Source organism: Pholcus phalangioides, unplaced genomic scaffold, assembly GCF_987345545.1.
Source record: "Pholcus phalangioides strain wild (caught in Gottingen) unplaced genomic scaffold, Ppha-v1.0 ptg000011l_1, whole genome shotgun sequence".
In the NCBI taxonomy this organism is placed as follows: domain Eukaryota; kingdom Metazoa; phylum Arthropoda; class Arachnida; order Araneae; family Pholcidae; genus Pholcus; species Pholcus phalangioides.
The window spans coordinates 60798969-60819942 of NW_028301604.1; the positions used below are offsets into that span (position 1 = coordinate 60798969).

At 36.1% G+C, this 20974-nt stretch overlaps 1 protein-coding gene across 8 annotated transcripts in view; it reads left to right on the forward strand.

Moving 5' to 3' along the window:
- Window positions 1-9549: 9549 nt before the first annotated feature.
- Hgsnat (Heparan-alpha-glucosaminide N-acetyltransferase) overlaps window positions 9550-20974 on the forward strand; it is a 78550-nt gene continuing 67125 nt past the window's right edge. For 3 of the 8 annotated variants that reach the window (XM_089239825.1, XM_089239828.1, XM_089239830.1), the window contains exons 1-3: window positions 15183-15406; window positions 15714-15885; window positions 18381-18496. In XM_089239825.1, coding sequence (XP_089095951.1) covers window positions 15763-15885; window positions 18381-18496 — 239 coding nt within the window. In that variant the 5' untranslated portion in view covers window positions 15183-15406; window positions 15714-15762. Of the gene's footprint in view, window positions 9637-15182; window positions 15558-15713; window positions 15886-18380; window positions 18497-20974 lie in introns of those variants that run through there. The other 5 variants (XM_089239827.1, XM_089239832.1, XM_089239826.1 and 2 more) reach the window with 4 other exon arrangements.

Here is a 20974-nt window from a genome sequence, read left to right on the forward strand (position 1 = left end):
GGAACCCAGAGTGACTAGCAATTCTTCAATACCGAACTTTTATAAATTTCTTGATATCCCGGGACGTTGTGGCGCAACGTGAATGGCTGGAAGTTTACTCAACGTCACTAAATTGCTGATTAGCCCCAGAAAAAAAAACATCCACCTTTTCCGCTGATGTAAATAAAAAGAAAAAGAAACGGGTTTTTGGCTGTTAGAAATTTTGTCTGGCGCTCGTTTCATTTAGATGGCGCTCTCGCGTTGCGTGTGTGTCTATCTCTCTCTCTGTGCCTTTTTTTAAATTCTGCCCAGCTACCGTTCAGCAACCTTTGTTTACCTTTTTCTAGCTGAGAAATAAAAAAAGCATTAAAATGATCACATTGAAACACTAATGGGGCTTTCATAATTGAATGTATTGATGCCGTACGCGCGACCCACTCTTTCACAACAATATACAGAAGTAAAATTATATCAATAGTACTTTTCTACAAAAAAATAAATAAACCCAGAATCGATCCATATTGATTTACATAAAATTTGACACAAAAAAAATCGTTAAATGATTTTTCAGCTCTCTTGATGATAGATGGATATTTTATTGCTTTATGATCGATTTGATATTATATAAAACATTAGTAATCTTACGGTATATAGCGTGATTGATTTTTTTTAATAGCATCACACACACACACACACACATTCGACATTAGAATTGAGACGCATCAGATGACTACAAAAAAATATGAGAAATCTTATTGGTATCTTTTCTACTCGATACTAGGAAAAATAGATGATTCCGAACAAAAAATAAGCCATAAATTTAATTTTCGAGAAAATATAGATATGTTTATTGATATTTTGACATTTTGTAGCTAACGTTCCGTCGATTTCGGCACATTCAAAATATTTTTAATAAGTAGCAGACATCATGTGCGTTCGCAAAATCGACCTGTGAGCAGGGCCTTCTAAAGAAAATCATGGGTCCCCGGGTTGTGATTTTTCTGAGGCCCCTACCGAGGATAGAAATACCTTCCTACCAGTTTACATACTTACTCTCGAAAATGTTAACCTGATCTCGTTTTCATGAGCCCCCCCCCCCCCCTGCACTTGAGATCCCCGGGCCGGGACTGTAATCCCATGCGTTGAGAGGGCACTAAAACTTTTTAAGTTACTTACTTTCAAAAAGCATTTTTAGTTAACAGAAATCGATGATGATAGATCCAAAACATATTTTCTTTCGATATTTTCATTTTTTACAAAAAAATATTCACAAATATTTTTCATTTTTGACCATCTTGATGGATTAACGGGTTCCCCTATGCCCCCTCTCCCCTCCTGCGTACCTCTATGACAGACATTTTGTATTTTGTATCAAAAAAGGGCACTTTCTATGTAAAAAATTTTACTGTAAAAACCATAGAACCACCTTTAATGCATGAAAATATAAGTACAAATCATCTAGTCATTTAGGATCCATCTCAATAAATTTGCGCTGTCATCGTAGAATTATTACATATATGATAATTCAGTCAGCAGACCCGATTCTTTAACATTCAAAAAATGCAATTCATTTCCAATAATTGTGTTTCCTATCTCATTCGAAGAATATGAGAATATGACTCTTCGGAAAGTCATTCCCGAGTTACATGTAAGGAATAGCACTTGACATTTTATCATTTTTACTTTTATGGCATACGATTGCGAGAGCAAAGAGCATATAAAAATTTATCAGTTTTGGGCTTATTATAATGAAATGATAACGCGGGTAAAAAAAGACATTACTGATAAAGTGGTAAGTTTAGTGCAACAGGCAAAGCACATGTGAGCTGTAAAGAACATTTTTACCCTCCAAATGTTATCTATCATGTATCTTCTTTATCAAGGTTAAGGGAATGTGTTCATTGACTTCATTGAAAATTATAAACCATATTTTATCATCACATACATAGTTATTCATTTTATTGTATTTATTTATATAAACTGTATATACAGTCGAATACCGTTATAACGAACTCCAAGAGACCGGAAAAATCACTTCGCTATAACGAAATTTCGTTATAAAGGAATCATGCAAATACCCTTATATAGAAAAGTGTTTGTTAAAACGAGATTCTTGTTATAACGATATTCGTTAAAACTGGATTCAACTGTATTTTGGTGTTTAGGAGTGGAGGCTCAGATTAACCTGCGGATATTTCTGAATTAAAACGAAAAGTTTGGTTGTGAAAATGTATGCCAAGGTCCTATATTTTTAGCCAAGGTCCGAATGGCGCTGACCCAAAAAATCCTGAAAAATGACCATAAAAAATGTGCCAAAAACTCGAAAAAAAATCCATAAAAATTCAATAAAATGCCTTAAAAACTGGCAAAACAAAGCTTACGAAATCTTAGTGCAAGCAGCATTCTTACGGTTTAAAATTATTCAACATTGTACCGGATAATGTCTCACAAGTCCTTGAAATAAACAGAGGATGGGAACACTTTGCAGGACGTTACAAATTTATTTACAGAACAGCAATTTTTACATGTATTTACAAGCAGACATATACGCTAACCAGATCAGAGTTCTCTTCTCTCTCTCTCTCTCTGTGTTTTTATAGATACGACGAAAATTCTTAAATTTTTCTATAGTTCCGGTATTGTGGTGCCCCCTTCTGGAGATCTTCTAGATAAATCTAGAAGCTTCGAGCATATCTTTACATTTCCGGTTTGGCAACAGAAGATTATTGTCCCGAGGGGTTCTTAAAATATTGCGCTACGATATTTTTCGTAACACTGCCCCCTTCTTTAAAATTGTTCGTCCCGACAATTCAGTCCTCAAGTCGGTGGGTCACACTTAGTCGCTTACTGTGGTAGAGAGAAAGTCTGTTCAGATGGACCACCTTACATTTTGACAATAGTCTTTTGAATCCGAATTACCACATCATTCAGTTTCTTCACGACACTGTAGGGTCCTTCCCAAGATGTCTAGAGTTTCGAGTAAAGTCCCTCCCGGCGCTTCGGGAGCCAGACGAGGTCTTTTTTCTTGAGATCATGAGACGTGGCCCTCGCATCGTAGCGGTTCTTCATCTTTTCGGAGCCGATATTGATCCGTTCTCTGGCGATTCGAAAATCTCGTCCCATAAGCACCAGTGATGTCGAGAATTCAGTGCTCTCGTGGGCGGTTCTCGGTAACGGTCCCAAAACGTCCATGGCGGCTCTCTCGTACAGCGTTCCAACATTATGGTGAGGAAGGCGCGCCCGGGCGCGCTTCGGAGGTTTTCTGCGAGCGTTGCAGTCGTCGCAATTCTTGCACCACTTTTCCACGTCGGTAATGGAGTTGTCCCAATAAAATCGTTCACGGACCATCTGGAGAGTCTTGATTATGCCGAAATGTCCACCGGTCAGGTTCCCGTGCAACTCGTCCAAAACTTCTTCCACTTGGCTTCTTGGCAGGATGAGTTGTCATCTGAACGTCTTCCCATCCTCCAACTCCCATTTGCAGTACAGCACGCCATCTTTCATCTCCAGAGAGTCCCATAGCGCCAAGTATCTTTTGGTCGTATGACTGGAAGAGGCGACGTCTTGCCAAGTTGGTTTATTCCCGGTGGATTCCATCAAGTCCAGTAATGTTCGTGTGTCGGGGTCTTCCAGTTGAGCCTTCTGGGTGTTCTTGTTGTCCACAGATCGTCACTGGAGACCCTAGATGTTATCTGTCTCATTACAGGGTTCCCCGGCTCGCATTTCTCTTCTGCCTTGAGGCAATGGCGACGGTTCTGTGTATCCGGTCCTCTCGTCAGGGTGTCAGCATTTCTATGCGCTTTTTCTTTACGAGGCTGAATCTTCCTCTTCATGCCATCGGGTATGAACTGTTTTTCCGTATTTGGAGTGGTGATCACTTTCTCTGGAGGGAATTTGTCACGACCACATCCAAGTAGGGCGATGTGTTCCTTCGGCGTTTGCAACTGGTCATTCCTCATGTTCAAAGAAGATCCATGTTTCCTCAGAAAGTCCAGTCAGATGATTGATACACGGGTCTTTTATGTCGGCCACGAAGACGGTGTGTTGTTAGGCGAGTAGGTGACCGTGGAGAGTTTCACTGAGACTTCCAATTTTCTGTGTCATTTTCTCTCCCGTGACTGTCTGCAGCGTCAACGATATTGGTACGTAGAGAAGTTGTTGCTGGAATTTTTGAGCCATGTCCGTCCTGACGATGCTCACGTTAGCTCCGGTGTCGATGACCATTCTACATGGAAGTCCATTAATTTCGCCTCTCGTGTACCGTCCATGGTCTCCACCATGCAGCTGTGAGACGTGGTACAATCGGCATGACGCATCTCCTTTTTTCAGGGCTTTTCCAGCACACCAATGACTTGCCTTTCTGGTTCTCATGATCGTTCCTGGCACTCTTCAGGAGTTCCTTCAATTCTCTGATGATGCCCACCGTAGAGTCCTCTGCAACATCGCCGTGGACCATTCATTGTTCTCGTCTCCAAGCTTGCTAGGCTGCTTTGAATTTCATGGTGTAGACGAGGGCACTTTTCACCTCCTTGTACTCCAGACGTAACGCCTGCTGAATGTCTAGATCCTTGACGGAATCGACGAAGCACTGTAGGGTCAATCCGTCCCTGATGTCCGGGACGGATATTGGTAGATGGCATATCCCCAATTGGGATACGCCAACTGCCAGAGCCTCTCGATGTCCATAGCTAGTTCTTGCAATGTTTCTCCAGCCTTTTGCTGCCTGGTCTTCAGTTGCAGCCGGTGAAAGTCCTTCAGGTAATTTTCGCCGAACCTCAGCTCGAACGTATTCGTCGCCTTGAGAACAGAGTCCTATCCGTTCGCAGAGGCTATCATCTAGAACTGGGTCCTGTAGATCAACTACGATGTCCTTCCGTCATATGTCGATGGCTTGATGTTCAGCCGGCTGACGTCAACTATGGCTGGCAAGACCTGGTGAGCGTCCGCGTAAGCGGACGTAGCCTACGTAAACGTAGACCCCTGAAATTTCTTTTCCATCTCTTGTATCTTCTTCGAGAGCTTCTCATCGACAGAGCAGCTACTCTATAGATACGATGAAAATTCTAGAATTCTTCTATAGTTCCGGTTTTGTGGCGACATCGTCTGGAGACCTTCTAGATAAATCTAGAATGGATTTTATTCGTTGATAAAATGAATACAAATGAAATTTTTTTCTTTTCCCTCACAGTGGGGAAGTATGTCAGGGATCCAACTTGATGGCCCCCCCGAGTTGACAGGTTTCATTTCAGCGGTTCCTTGATGGCTCTCATTGCTTATTGTTGCTTTAGCAGTAAAACGTTTGCTAAAGCGAAAGCCACTACTATAAATCCACTTACGAGGCCCATCAAAAATGTTCGTATTGGTTCCCCGCTCCTAGGTTGGGGACCCTTGGATTTTAATAATTGGTAAAATGAATACAAATCAATATTTGTCGTTGCCCTCACGGGGGAGGCGAGTGCAACAGAGTTCCAGGCTGGGGATCCTCACGTGGAAGTTCACTCATTTCGGGGGCCCTTGATGAATCACATTGGTTTTTTGTTCCTTTAATATAGTAAAATTTCTCAGTACACTGCTGCTTTCACATGCCACTTTTCATAGCACTCTGACGAAATGTGACGAAATAAACTAGATATGATTGGAAGAGAAAAGGGAGGTTGGCCACCAAAGGTGGCAGGTCAGAGTTCTCTTATTGAGCAGATACTAACCAGAAGCCATTTGATGTTTCTGAACGAAATCCACTGATATAACTTTATGTTTGTCAGAATTGAATAAATTTAAGAATGGTCTCATGATCATAATGAACCAAAAAGCTTTCGATATATTTAACTAAGGGGGCAGAGCCCCCTTAGTTAAATATATCGTTAAGCTTTAACCCCACCCGTGTTTCATTATGATCATGAGACCATTCTTAAATTTATTCAATTCTGACAAACATAAAGTTATATCAGTGGATTTCGTTCAGAAACATCAAATGGCTTCTGGTTAGTATCCTATTTTATGAATTGAAAGAATTATTATAATTGAATTGACAGCCCATATTGTGTGTTTTTACGAAGGTTTCGACAGCTGGCTGATACGATGATAAATCCAGGAAATAAAACTCAACTGGCCTTGCGGGAAATCGAATCCACGTAGTTGCGATAGCCCAGGTCGATAAGATACTCGCCTAAAATACCGAAGGATGTATTGCGAGTTCGATACCCGGTTCGTTCTTGTCAGAACCTTTCCTGACGCAGAGGTACATCAGAAATGGCGACATGACCACAGAAAAAGATTGTTACCCACACCGAGGGGTTAGCGCAACCTTTCAGTGAGTACAAAAAAAGGCAATAAATTGTAGGTCCCGGTAAAATTAGCCCTCGTGAGCAGAAAATAACAGTGGAAAAAGAATCAAAAATGATCAAACCCACGTTCTCTCACTTGTCAAGTGAGCGCACTAGACTACAAAGCCAACTAAACCTCTTTCCATAGGCTGCTCCGGTACGAGTTCCAAGAATTGCAACTAGGAAGGGAAAAAAAGCGCATAGGGGTGGAGGAAGAGATGTCCGCACATTCTAAAAGAGGATAAAGAAAATGGTGGAGAGATTATGAAATGTAAGGGTGTGGTGATGATGATCCCTCTTCTGCTGAGGGAAAGAAATAAAAGGGAGAAACAGTCCAATCAGTAGATAGCAAAAATCGGCAGATCGAGGTGAAAACAAACGGGATTGTTCAAGTCGCGCACCTCGTTGAGTGGTCTTTTCTCTTTATCTCGCTCCTCAACTACAAATACAAATACAAGGCCACAACAGGCAAAATGCCCAACGAGGTGGCTGAGAAAATAATGCCCGTAACAAATATGGATGTCATACATTTCTAAAATACAGCAACCCCCAATTAAAAGTGCAATTATAAAAAAATTAAGAACTATATATACATAATAAAATATAACACAAAATGCCCGTACAAAATATTTATGGTTGTCTTATTCTAAGTATGGATAGTTTCTCGATTTACCTCAACATGTTAGAGCTCGTGTGCGCTGAGTGGGGCCGTACATGGTCAGTCAGATCCAACTCAGACCAAAGGTCACAATTTCTGACATTGCCACCAGATGGCGACTTATTCAAAGATGACGTCACTCTCCGCTATTACTACGAAGGTTTCAACAGCTGTCTAATGCGAAGATTAATTCTTAGCTAGCTGTCGAAACCTTCGTAGTAATAGCGGAGAGTGACATCATCTTCAATGTTCTTATCTGTAAATTAAAATCGATTGAAGTCGAGAAAGAAATTGATGAGAGTACAATTAAAAAGGACTCGTCTCTTCTTTTCTTTTTAATCCTTTCAATGTAGAAAGAAAATAATAGTTTAAAACTTTGTTCAGGTATTTACTTTATTTTTTTTTTTTTTGTCAGTTAATCTTTATTTCCTGTATTCAAATTTTTTTGACTTGAATACGTAAAAAGCTGCATAACGAAATAATTTAAACACTCATATCCCGGGAAGTACTCGTATACAGAGTACATATATCAATGCTTTGTATGTTTGGGGTTGGATCTAGTTAAGACAAATCCAATGATACCACTCTGGTCTTAATACAGTCGAACCCCGTTGTTGCGCCAACCCCGTTTATCGCCGCAAATTTACAGTGAACAAATCTATCTTCCACATAGGGATTTTAATGTAAAAAAACCGTTTTATTGCCAACTCGTTATAACGCCAATGGACGTTTGGATGTATATAAAGTCAATGTGTCCTCCCCCCCCCCCCCCCGTTTTCCAAAAAAATTCCCACCATTTTGCTTTTTTATTTTATTTTTTCAAAGTAGTTGAGGATTTATCATTTTTTTTACTCCACTGTTATTACCAGCCAAGATAACAACAGTTTAGAGCAGTTTTTCCCAAAGTGAGCAATATCGCCTCCCCCCCCCCCTGGTGGGCGATAGAATGGTCTAGGGACGATAGAAGCTACGAGTATAACATACGATCCTATGGGTTCGCGATGAAACATAAAAGTTTGGAAAACTATGGTTTAGAGCAAATGACGTATAAAGAATAAAGAACGGTGTAGTCTGGAAATCTAGAAAGCACATTTCTCATGAATACCTTAACGTGTATAGGAACCTTAAAGCTAAATAACCAACCTATTCAAAGAAACGGATTCACTGATAAGGGAAGTGTACAATGAGCGTACTGCAGTTTGTTCAACATTGCCAAGATAAGTTTTTTGTTTAGAGAGCATGCTTTTTACTCTCTGGTCATTACATTTCGAATGGTAGGGCTAGTCATTAAAAAATCATCTCCCTCGATTCACGTCAAAAGGAGTTGTTCTTTCAATATCTGAAAAATGGTAAATTTGTGATTATCAAACCAATACGGACTAAAAGCAATGCTGCCGTTATTGCTCTTTGTTTATTTTGTTTTTGTACTAATGACGTTAAAATGTGACGCTGAATTTATGCAGAAATAAAATAATTTCGAAGGTTAAGTGTATGTGTTTTTGTCTTAAAAATACATTGTTTTTTAACAAGAAATATTTAAGTAATTTTACAGTGTTTACAATTTTACGAATATTTTCTATTAAAAATTGAATGCGTATAAAATAGGTTATTTTATTTATGGAATAACACTAATAAGACACTGAGATACAGTAATTCATAATAAACGTGTGAATTTATGTAATACAGCTTTTCTGAACGCTATTCCGACCATGAGCCGATATAGCGCAATCGCGTTATAGCGCCAAAATTCTTTGGGATGGATGGTAGCGTTACAACGGGGTTCGACTGTACCCCTTTTGCTCTGGGCACTAGACTCACGGCTCACTTTCGTAACGAAATTATTTTACGCAATATCTCGAGAGGTTCGCAACGCAAACAGAAGCTAATGGTGTCGTCTGATAGGCATTTTAAAGACAAATAAAATAATACTACTCTGGTTTTAATACCATTTCCATTCTAGGCAACATGCTCACGGCTAGCATTCGTAATGAAATTGCTTTACGTAACGAATTGATTTACGCTATATCTCGTGAAGTTCGAACGCAAATGGACAGTATTTATATCGTCTGTTAGCTATTCCAAGGATAAATCTGATGATACAAATTCCATTATGTCAGTACTTACCAAGCAAATGTATACCCACAGAACGTATTCACGTCAACACTTGCGGCCGTGTCTATGACACAGCCTACCCTAATTTTTTAAATTTAATATTCACTATTTCTATTTTATTTTTAAGGTATTATTTCAAATGATTCTTCATTTATTCTAAGAAATCGTGAAAACATACTTTTGGAAGTCTCATTGTTTTTTGCCACCCATTTTAACAATGTAATCTAGTTGTTAAAATTTAAAATTATGAATATTTCAAATTTATAATCAGTTAAAAGTTTTCTGAAGGTAAATTTTTCTGCTTGTGTTCTTTTTTTTTAAATTTCCTTTTTCCTTAATCTCTAATGATATGATACTAGGATGTCTTCTTACAAGAACCGGTCTTACTTTCGCCTTCAGCATTGTCTTCAAAACGAAGCATGCCAAACATTCGAGAAAAAAAAATTCATTTATATATGTCACCCGCTAGACGAAAAATAAAAAAATAGAACTTTTAGAAGTTTTGTTTTCAGATTTCGCTCACCGATTGCGAACGTTTCGATTCTCAGAATACATAAGTGATTGGTGAGTATTTATCCTTTTTCTTCTGTCTCGCGTATTAATTAGGCTACTTTCGCTGCCTATCACCAATTAACCATCCGAAAAAGTGTAATAGTTTCATACTTAAAAACTGTTTGATATTGTAAAAGAGTTGACCCTCCCATATCCGAAACATGGACCCAGTTCAGATAAGTTGATAAATACCGTACCTTATCTTAGCGTTTCTCAACCTTTCTGAATTCAAGAATCAGCAAATGTCTGAAACAATTTGGTGGACCACGTATGTCCTGTATTACGGGCATTCCTGTATTTTTAGTTGTTCCGAATTGTTTTATACATTTATCCAGTTTTTTCAACGATGTTTATTTTAATTTGTAATTTTTACTAAAATCATGAATAAAAAAGAGTTTTGATAACTTATTATGATAATTATAGTTATAAATAAAAATATTAATCTTACATATTTGTCAGTTTCAGCGGGCTTTCTCTCAATCTTTTAGTGAGTTTAACTGAAATTAATTTAAATCAAGCAATAAAAAAACAATTAACATATCAAAATAACTTAAATTAGAGATTTTGTTGACTTATGGAAATGTTTTTGATGACAATTGACGACATCCTGTATTTTATCGTATTTAAGATCTCGGTGCCCCTTATTTTTCCCAATGATATGTGGTCATCAGTCATTTCAATTTTTTTCGTCACATACATTTTTGCTTACTGCGATTTGTAGCAGTCCTTCATTTCTCCTCCCTTCGCCAGTTTTTGAAGAAAAACCAATTTTATCGTAAATTGCATCATTTGGCAACAATTTGTGATATCCCGTATTATGTGATCCCAATTTCCGCATTTTTCTTGATGAGGTATGGTGAACCCAAGTGTGAAGGTACAATTTTTCTTTGAACCCATATGGTTAATACTAATATCAATTACAACAATAGAATAGTTTTTCATTCAGTTAGAATCGAATAATCGGATCTCTCTGAGAATCGCTTATAACATCGTCACGTACCACCTCTGGTCCGCTGACCATAAGTTGAGAAATGCTCCCTTAGCTGATTGCGCGAAACTGATAAAATACTTTAGAGAAGGTATGAGGGCGTATGTACACTTCCTCTAACCCTTTCAGACCTTGCATGCAACAAATGTGGTGATTGCTTTTTTTAACCTCAGGGAGTTAAGCTCTGTCTTAAAGGATTCTGTAAGTTTTGAGTAAGAAATATGGTGAATATGAACTTTAGGGGCTTTGATCAGAGGGCAGCACTTAAAGTTGAACTTTCGGGGGTTCTTGAAATGGCTTCCAGGAGAAAGGACGTCCGCAAAAGGTGTGATTTATTACATAAAATTTAAAATTTATCAATAAAATTCAGAAAAAAAATTTATGTTAAGATGAATATACCCTGCATCTCATCTTGGCTGAAAAAAACTTGAAGAGTGGATTATTTCTTCACAAAAAAATAAATAAATAAAAATTTTAAATTCGAAAAAAATAAAAAATTGCTGATGTTTTTGTTTTCAATGTATTTTTTGAGTATCAAAAAAATTCAAAGCATTTTCCAAAAAATGAATGCTCGGGTCTGAAAGGGCTAAATAGCAAACTGTCTTTTAGGATGCTCATCGGTAGCAATCAATATGCGTCTCCTTGGCAATTTTTTATTTTATTTTAAAAACTATTCTACTGCTGGTAAATTTATACTGGAATCGTTCTGGAAATATTTCACATGACGCGTGGAAGCAGGGGATTTGTTGAGAAAACTAATTTTGAAAGCATTTCATCTAGCTGGGAAAACAGCTGTGAGCTTCCGTGGTCGTTTCACTGATGCTGCTTATAAGTTGGATGGATGCCGAAACGATGCCTCGGATGGGTGGAAATTTTGTCTGCAGCCACGCCTGGTGTAGGGTGGTTAGATCGTCTAGCTGAGAAACCGGATCAAATACAGGATTTCATTAACAACGCAAAACCAATTGATAAAAACGGAACGTCTTAGAAAATCTTTCTCAGAGAACATTACAGCGTCGAATCGCAAAGACAATATAATAGAAATATTGCTTCAATAGTGCTATATAATTATATGTTCATGTAAAAAATTATTGTAAACTCTCGCTAATCCGGCACATACCAAACCAATGTGTGCGGGATTATTGGAAGTATGTTGAAAAAGTCCATTTGAATAATACAGTAGATGCCACTTATCGAAATCACGGATATTATAATCATTCGAGTATTGCTATGACTTTTGCAAAGTACGGAACAGATCAATATCATAGCTTGGGGAAAAAATCGTTTATAATAATCTGAATTTTGGTTTATGTTATCAATTTTTTTCAAAAGTTTTTTGCGTATTTTGACCATCAGGTTGAACCAGAATTTTTTTCCCGATAAATGATCGTTATCAACCTACAATACTATATAGAAGTTGTACTCTTTCCTTGTTGGTAATCGTTTCTATACTCGGTTCACAATTCCCTATTTGAGCAGTAGCACCTGCTATAATTCATTTACGAATGAAGTTACTTTTGCAATGGCTCACCTATAATGGAGACAAATGTAATGTAAAAATACACACAAACGGCCTTTCCTTCAGCTCTTTTTTAGTCAGTTTCTTTCAGTAGACAAGATTCACAATTACTCGGCCGAAAGACGTTCTTAGTTATCTATGGAAAGCGTAGCGTACATATAAAAAAATTATAATTCATAAAATCAATTAATAATTATGAAATACGATGATTTCATTTAGACTTCTCATAATAGCTGAGTCATAATAAACGCAGGGTTTAAGCTTAAAATAAAAATATCCTATTTTAGAACAACATGGAAAAATAAAACGGCAAGACTGAACATTTTGCAACCAGTTGCGTCGAAAACAAAAACTCAAGAGTCCCGTTTTCATAAATCCCGTTCGATTAAACTGGAGATATGATCATCATATTTGCTTTTGGGTGTCTTTCGGATAAAGTTCGGATATGGTCATTGTCGTCAGAAACCCTGAATCCTCCGATGTGATCACATAAAGCGGCGTGCACTGCATAAACTTCTGCGCACAGACATGCAGTGACAGGTTTTCCTCTTCTGGGGTTAAGAAAATTCCACCGATTGCAATTACTCAATGGGGTGATAACTAGATTGACGATTTTAAAGACATTAAAAAAATATGTGCGATCAACCCAACCTCTAAACCAACTTTCAGTTGTATTAATGTTTTTTCGGATATGAATCACAGAAAGGTAAAAAAAATTTTGGACAGTAAAAGTTTTGAATACCATACTTATCGGTTACAATCTGAGAGGACTTTGAAATTTGTACTGAAAGGGCTTCCTGCTAATGTGGATATATGTGTTATTGAGGATGATTTAGTTGCCAAGGGAATACAGGTAAACAATATTAATAATATGAAAAATATATTTAATGGAAGACCACTTCCACTGTTGTTGGTGGAAGTACCGTTAACTTCTAAACACATTGCAAACATTACAGACATATCTCACATTCCGATATAATTATAGAAAGGTATCGTGGGAACGATTTCCCGTTGCAGTGTAAAAATTGCCTTAACTTCGTGCACAGCTCATATTTTTCCATCGTAAACCAAACTGTGCAATGTGTGCCAAACCTCATTCAACCATAAATTTCCCAGAAAGAGGAGGTCAGAATAAATCAACGTGTTTTTTCTGTAGACGGCCACATACTGGTACTTATGATGGGTATGCACTTCGTCCCGCCCCTCTAAAAGAAAGTGGACGAATTATTTTACCAAAAATACCACCAGATTTAAGATCTCCAAGTCCAAAATTACACATAAAAAGATTTGAAATTTTAAAAAAATGAAGAGCATAAAAGCAACAAATAATCATAAGCAATGGTCTTGGGATGGGTCACAACAAAGAAGCAATGGAGGGTAATATTGCAAATAAAATTCCATTAAATGAATCTTTTGTAGAGTGTAAGTACAAAATAAAGTCCAGAAAATAAGAACTCGAATTCACCCACTTGGTAAAGGTAAAAAACAAGAGTCAATGGAAGAACTTGAAAAAAAAATTGAAATTTTGAACAATAAATTAATTAAACCACAAGAAATGAAGCAATTTGGTTTAATTTTTGTTAATCTGGTTTTCCTTAATAAATATGCCTCTCAGTACGTATGCGTTGGATTTATTATATTTTTATTGTTTATTAGTTAAAGTATTCTCACGTAAAATTTTGAGTAGTTTCATGAGATGAAACGGCGAAAGCTACGGTTCCGAGAGGCAAAAAGTAAACTGTAGGCAAAACTAAAGACAAACAACATGAATTGTTGTTTATGTTTCAAGGAATGATTTTCCCCGAATACTCCCACACACAGATGTGCGTATACGTGACCTAAATTACAGACATTCCAAGCAAAGGGAACATCCCTATAGAACATGTACTTGTTTAGGTACACGTTGTGAAAGTAGACCGTAATTTGAAAATTCCTATAAGTGCTGACCCAGGACCGTCTTGAAAGTATCACGGGCCCCCGAGCCATGTGTTTTTTTTCTGAGGCCCTACTTGGCAAATTCACTTGGTCACTCCTGAAATTTTTACCAGATGTAATTTTCGTGACGCTCCACACACACATCTTCTTCTGAAACCCCCAAGGGCTCGTGCCCGGTTGGGCCCATGTTTTTACACAAACCCGTCATTTGGGGGGATCAGGGGAGATATTGCCCCTCCCCACCGGCTTTCAAAAATACACTATAAATGGTATATATATACATGGAGTTTTTTTTTTTTTTTTGGCAGAAGCCTGCGGCTTTTCACATTTAACAAGCAGCTGTGAATAAGTTAATACATTTAATAAATTTTACTCATCATCTTGTGCGTTGAGAGTAACACTAATTTTTTTTAAATAAAACGTAGACACTGTCTGTAAATTTCACCAAAAATCCTTTTTCTTATTATATATTTTGCAGAATAAACACGTTCTGAGCACAAAGTGAAACTAAACAAATATGAGAAAATGTTGTGGCAGCAGTCTTTTTCCCTTCATTTGTGGGGAAAGGTTTTGTGAGGGTGGAAAAAATAAATTTGAATCGATTAACTAGGAAAAAATATTCGGAATAATTAATTAATTATAATTTTGTCTCGTTTATGTTGTATATGTCTTTTTTTAATGTTCCTGTTCATGTCGTATGTTTTATATATTTTATTCATTAATTATCATGTAAATTTTCAATCATCCGTACAGGCGTCACAGCCTCTGGATGATAAATATTGTTGTAAAAAACTAATATAAATCTCTGTATGTTGAAAATGAATAAATTTTTGATTTGATTTGAATTCTCGAATCACCACAAACGGTGCCTATTCTGAAAATCTAGATACTTGCGGATTGAAAACAGTTATTTGTGGTATTTTAGAGAATTTTTTAGTTTTGTGCCTTAATTGGCAATTTTGTCATAATTTTGCAACTTTTTGGAGGCAATTGGCAATGTCCCGTATATTTGCAAACCAAATTTCCCGTATTTTTCTCCAGAAAATATGGTCACTCCAGCTATAATCCGCATTAGGATGATGTCAGTTTGTATATTCCCTATATTCGCATATTTTTCTGGATAAAATATGGTCAGATTGAGTATGGCGATAATCTGGTTCGGTATATTTTATATATTGGTAAACAAGATCACGTGTATTTGATTGTCACTGTAATATGATTTAGCAAGTGATCATACTTTTGCTAACGATAAGCGATCGATTTCATAATTATGTTGAGATGCCTTATATTCCATTATCGAGAGTCTAATCACAAGAATCCTGATATTGAAGGCTTCACATGTTAGTATGCGTTTTGCGTCACAACGTTCCAGATCGTAAATATTTGATAGCAAATTTCATGTGCTTCTGTCAACAGAAACTAATTTCTGATGATTTCCCAATTAATTCAGTTCTAAAAACATAAAATTCACAGTTTCCCCTGTTACTGAGGGTAATATATTTATTTGCTCATGTAGTTTTATTGTGGAATGCTCCTGTCAAATACATTGAGTTTTTAGTAAAACTTCAGTTTTTCGTTGTTTCGATTATTTTTGCCTCTTTAAGTTATTATTTATAAAGAATCTAAAATTCTATTTCATGTCAACAGGATAAAATAATGTTAGTTGCATGTATACTTTCATTGTTGCAAATTGGAGATGGAATCTGTTGAAGCTAGATATCCGTGCGAAAATATAGGAATCGATCAAGCTTGTATCTTTCTGAAATCAGATCAAGATGGCGTTTTCTTTTTCCAATATCAAAATATGGAATGTGAGGAGGTACTGTTCATTTTTATTAATTGTCTTTTTTTTCAAATATAAACACTTATCTTGAAGAAATACAGGACATTGTTATCCTGTTGTTTTATATTGTGAACCTTCTCTCTATATATTGATCCCATTCCATCCCTACTGATGTTTTTAGTGATGAAAGGCAGAAAATTTTACCACTAATCAAAAATAAAAACATTCTCTTAGTCGGTGATATTAATATTGACATTTTAAACCCATCTAATTAACCAGTGCTTCACCTCAGCAAATCACCCAGTGCCATCTTAATGCATTGACCCATCCAGGCACCTCTAGAAAAGAGGGGCCTCACAAAAATGTGATCTGGTTGAAATTTTTGTGAATTTGCTAGGTACTACCTCAGAAAAATCACTTGATCCCGGGGGGGCTCATGATTCTCTTAAGACGGCCCTGAAATCACCCTAGAAACCTAATAACACATATTAGACTGAATACACATTCCTTTTACTGCACTGTGATAGAATCTAGTGAAGTTTATGATACTTTGTTCACACTAAATGATAAAATTTTTTAATATGAATTGATGCAAAATTGCTAAAAATTTGTGCAAAAAAACTCACATCCTGTACAGTTGACTCTCAATAATCTGGTGGTGCACTAGTCTGACCCATCCAGTGATCTGGCGTTTTTAGACAGGTTTTCTTCTATAGTAGAGCAGAGCAAAACTTCTCTCTGCATGTTTGTGTGCAAATGTTTATATTATTTAAATGGGCTTTTTTTAACTAAATTCCGTTAAACCAGCACACCTGATCTGATATGTGCCAGATTAGCAATAGTCTATTGCAGGGCTGGGCAAATCACAGGTGCCAGGTCATCATGACGACTAAAAAATTAGTATTGGTGCCTAAAGTTTTCTTTGTGCAATTACTAAATTGCAAGCTCAGAGCAGCACAAAATGTTTGTAATTTATAGCAGCATATGTGCCAACATCAAAGAGGGTTACTATGCCCCGAAAAAGTCAAAAGAAGCATTATTTTGGAACTTTTTTTCTGGGCAAAAATTTTTTTTTGATTTCTAGATTTTTTGCAATTTGGTCAGCCCTGGTCAACTATATTGACATATCTTTTTGACGATCTTATGAATTGAGGTACTTTTCCCAACTCTCTCAAAATCTCTACTGTTACCTCTATTTTCTTATTGCGCCCAAACACCAGTAGAATAATTTCAAACAAGTCTGTTCTCTTTCTTCTCTCCCCATCACCACAAAACTTTTACATGATTGTAGGTATGAAGTGAAACATACTTCATACCTACTATCTCTTATTTTTAACTATTACAGATGAGAAATAGTCCTTTCATTTGTTTTTTTTTTCCTTACTTTTCTACATTTTTTCCCCATTCCTTCTTTTTTCTAACATGCGATTACGTTAGAACAAGGTTGTCAAAACTTGTATCACATTTATCGCTGAGTTGTCAAACAGAGATCATTCAAATTTCTTACCAATCGCTTGTGAGCAAAGCGATTAAGAAAGGTGATATGGAGGAATTAAGTAATTATAGACCTATATCTCTTTTGTCTTTACTTTCCGAAATCTTTAAAAAATATTTTAAAAACCGCTTACTTTCATGCCTAGATAAAATTAGTTTCAACTCTAAAAACAAGTATGGATTTTTGCTTAACTCAGGGCTGACATTCCAGGCACCAGGTTGCCATGGTGACTGAAAAATTGAGATTGGCGCCTAATTTTTTATATGTTTGATAAATGAATTGAATTCTCAGAACTATAAAATTTTATAAAATTATGTCAATCTATCTGCTACAGAAAGGGGTTTCCAAGTCCTGTAGAAAAGTCAAAGAATAGAAGTCAAAAGAATTGAATTTTAATCAAATTTGTCAGGGGGGATATTGATGCCTATAAAAATTTGCTGGTGCCTAAATATTTTCCCAATATATCAAGCTTTGATTTAACTCTAACACTAAAAATGTCCAGATGTGGATTTAATGGTGGGTGCACTGGGCCTCGACTTTTGAAGGGGCCAGCAAAACCCCAACTTTATACTTTTTTCTTTACCGACCTTAATCTCTCTCTGATAATACCTAAGTATTAGCACTATTTGCTAAGTTCACTTATAACAGTATTGATATAGCAGCTATTTTCTTAGTTATTTTCAAAGCTTTTGACACTGTTAATTACGCAATTCTACGAATCAAGCTTCATTTAATTCGAGTAAGAGATAATATTTTTGACTTGTTTAAATCTTACCTATTGAATCATTATTAACATGTTAAAATTATTTAGCGTCTATTACTTTCAGCGTCAACGTTTAAAAGGTTATATCAGCCTTATTTGCAAATTTTGGGCTTACTCATTATTAAGTCACCTCACCTATGAAATAATTTTCATTTGGTCCTCAGATGTGACATTATACCAAGTTCTGACTACATTAATAAAAAAGAATTTATTGAAAAATTATTCTGTTTGATCATTTATGTTCCTGATACTGATGTTATTTTTAAATTTCAGTGTGATTTGACAAACACTGTTGCTTTCAACCAATCTGGGACACCAGTTATATTGGATTATGTTTCCTTTGGCACTGTATGGAGGTTGGTAGGGAAGAAGAATTCTAATTTGTGCAGGTAAGTTTCAATTTGGGTGACTACCTGCTATTTCTTTGGAACTTTCCCACCCCCCCCCCCCCTCTTTTTTAATCCCAACTCTTGTATTGATCTTCAAGTTAAGTATTCTGTGTTTTTTCTCATAATCAGTCTTCACCACTAATTTTTCAATGTACAAGTATATTATAACAGTATTAGCACAGATAGACTTGAAGAAGAAGATGATGTCAATATATATATATAGGTATACAATTAATTCACCTTCACACATCATTGGTGTTCAGGGGTATCTCCGCCCAAAAATAATAGCTTGAGTATAATTTGGTATTGAATACGGATTATTTGACTGTACAAATAAGGGACATTTTACATTATTGAAATTTGATCAAGGAGATTCTTTGTGGTTGAAAAAAGAAGTACATTTGTAAAAAAATGTTGCAGCTCTGAGAAATATAGACTTTAGAAAAATATATCTGGAAATACACTTTAAAAATTACTTGCGTCATTGATTCTAAGGAAAATCATCTATAGAAAATCAAAGGGCTACCACACCTCTCTAGTGCAAAGCAAATTAATATGCAGTAGAGCAGAAGAAACAAACTAGAGTTTCTCAACATTTTGTTTTTGAATCTACAAGTCTCAGATTTTCATCTTTCTTCATATGTAATTCTACACAACATGTCCACTGAAAGGCATTGATATGTCTTGCCACACAATCATAAGTCTTGATAAATAATTTTGAGTGAATTGATTTGTGACCATTGGTCAACTTCATTAAAAAGTGTCAGCCATCACCAAAATATCCTTCAAAATAAAGATTATAGTGCCTTCTCCACCTTACCTTCCATCTCAATAAACATTTGAGATTTGAAGTTTCAACTGTAAAACAAAATTATTCTTCTTTATAGCAATTGAAGCGCCAAATGTGGTGATCCCACTTGAGAGTGAAAGAAAAAAGTACCATCAATTGTTCTTCATTTCTGTCTTCAGATGCCAACATTACGTTTGAACTACAGACATTTGAATGTTGCCATTTTGATGTGAGCATTATCAAAGCACGCATAAAGAAAGCATAGCTATGTTTCAGAATTTCATGTCCCGCATTTTGATTAAGTCAGAAAAAATCTAAGCATTTTTCAGTGAAACAATCATAGAAAGAGATAGACTTGAAAATCTGGGAGGCACGATGATGTCAATTCATATATATACATATATATTAGATCAGTCGGTTCCACCTTTGATGCTGCCCCCCACTCCTTATATCTCTGCCTATGGAATCAATAAATAACAGCCGAGCCCAGCTTTGCTCAGCTCATGCTATGCATGCCTAGAGATAAAAAGCATTACTAATGGCCTATAAGCGTGTGTAAACACACCTGAACCACATTTTGAGAATGTCAGAAAATAATCTAAGCATTTTTTAGTGAATCAATACAATCAAATGCAATAAATGTGATCAAAATGGCCTTCAAAAATAAGGGGTTCAAATGTCTGGCATCAAAACGGCTGCATTAAAAAGCAAATTGTGTTCAGCTTTAGATAGCTATCCTGATCTGATTTTCATCTGTTTAAGATTATTTAAAAATAACAGGGTGTTGTATAATAATCTTTTCTTCATAAGCTTTCATTTTTTATCTTCTCTTCTCCTGCATTTGCATAACACCATTTTGATGTGATTCACACTGAAAAAAATTTCAGTAAAAGATCACAAGAAACTTGAGTTGTGACTTGCTGTCTGTTTTTTACAAGACAGAAAGACCTCCAAACTCTTTCTCCAGAAAATGCTATTTATCTCTTTACATCTCATCTCTTGCAAATCATCTGTCATGTTTTCACTTTCTTAAGTATGATCATAAAAATTAGTCTCATAAAAGAAAGAAAGCAATCTTTCCCCCCCCCCCCTCAAGCTCCTTCTACAGTTTTATTAACATTTATAATATTAAAATTTTCAGTTGACTTGGTTGTTAGTTTAAGATTTGAACTTGGAAGCTCTTATCTTTTTTTCCTTTCTTCTATTTTTTTTCAAGCAATGTTAGAGAAGATTAATTAAATTTTCAACAAATATTTCCCATTAATTTGTTTGGAAATTGTTTTATATTCCATTGTTAGTGTTACTGTATTAACAGTAATTTTCCCAACTTCCAACTTAAGTGCTTCAGGTTTTCAGGAACAAGAAATCATATAAAATTCCCAAGAATGAGCAGGAGTTTCTTTCTGCCTGAAAAACCTACCCAAGGTCTGGTGTATTTGTGCAGCAATATATATATTGAAATTTTCATAATTTACCATAATAAAGCTGCAACTTGCATTGCTTCAAAAGTTAATTTTAGCTGTTTCAGCTAACTCAAAGCTGTAGCCTATTCAATCATTTTTTTCCCTTTCATTCTGCTTTCAAAGTATTCTAATGAATTTTCATTAAAATGTTTTATATACAGTTGATTCAAAGAAATACGACCAGAAAATTTCCAGTAACTGGGCTAATTTTACAAAAATGTCAGA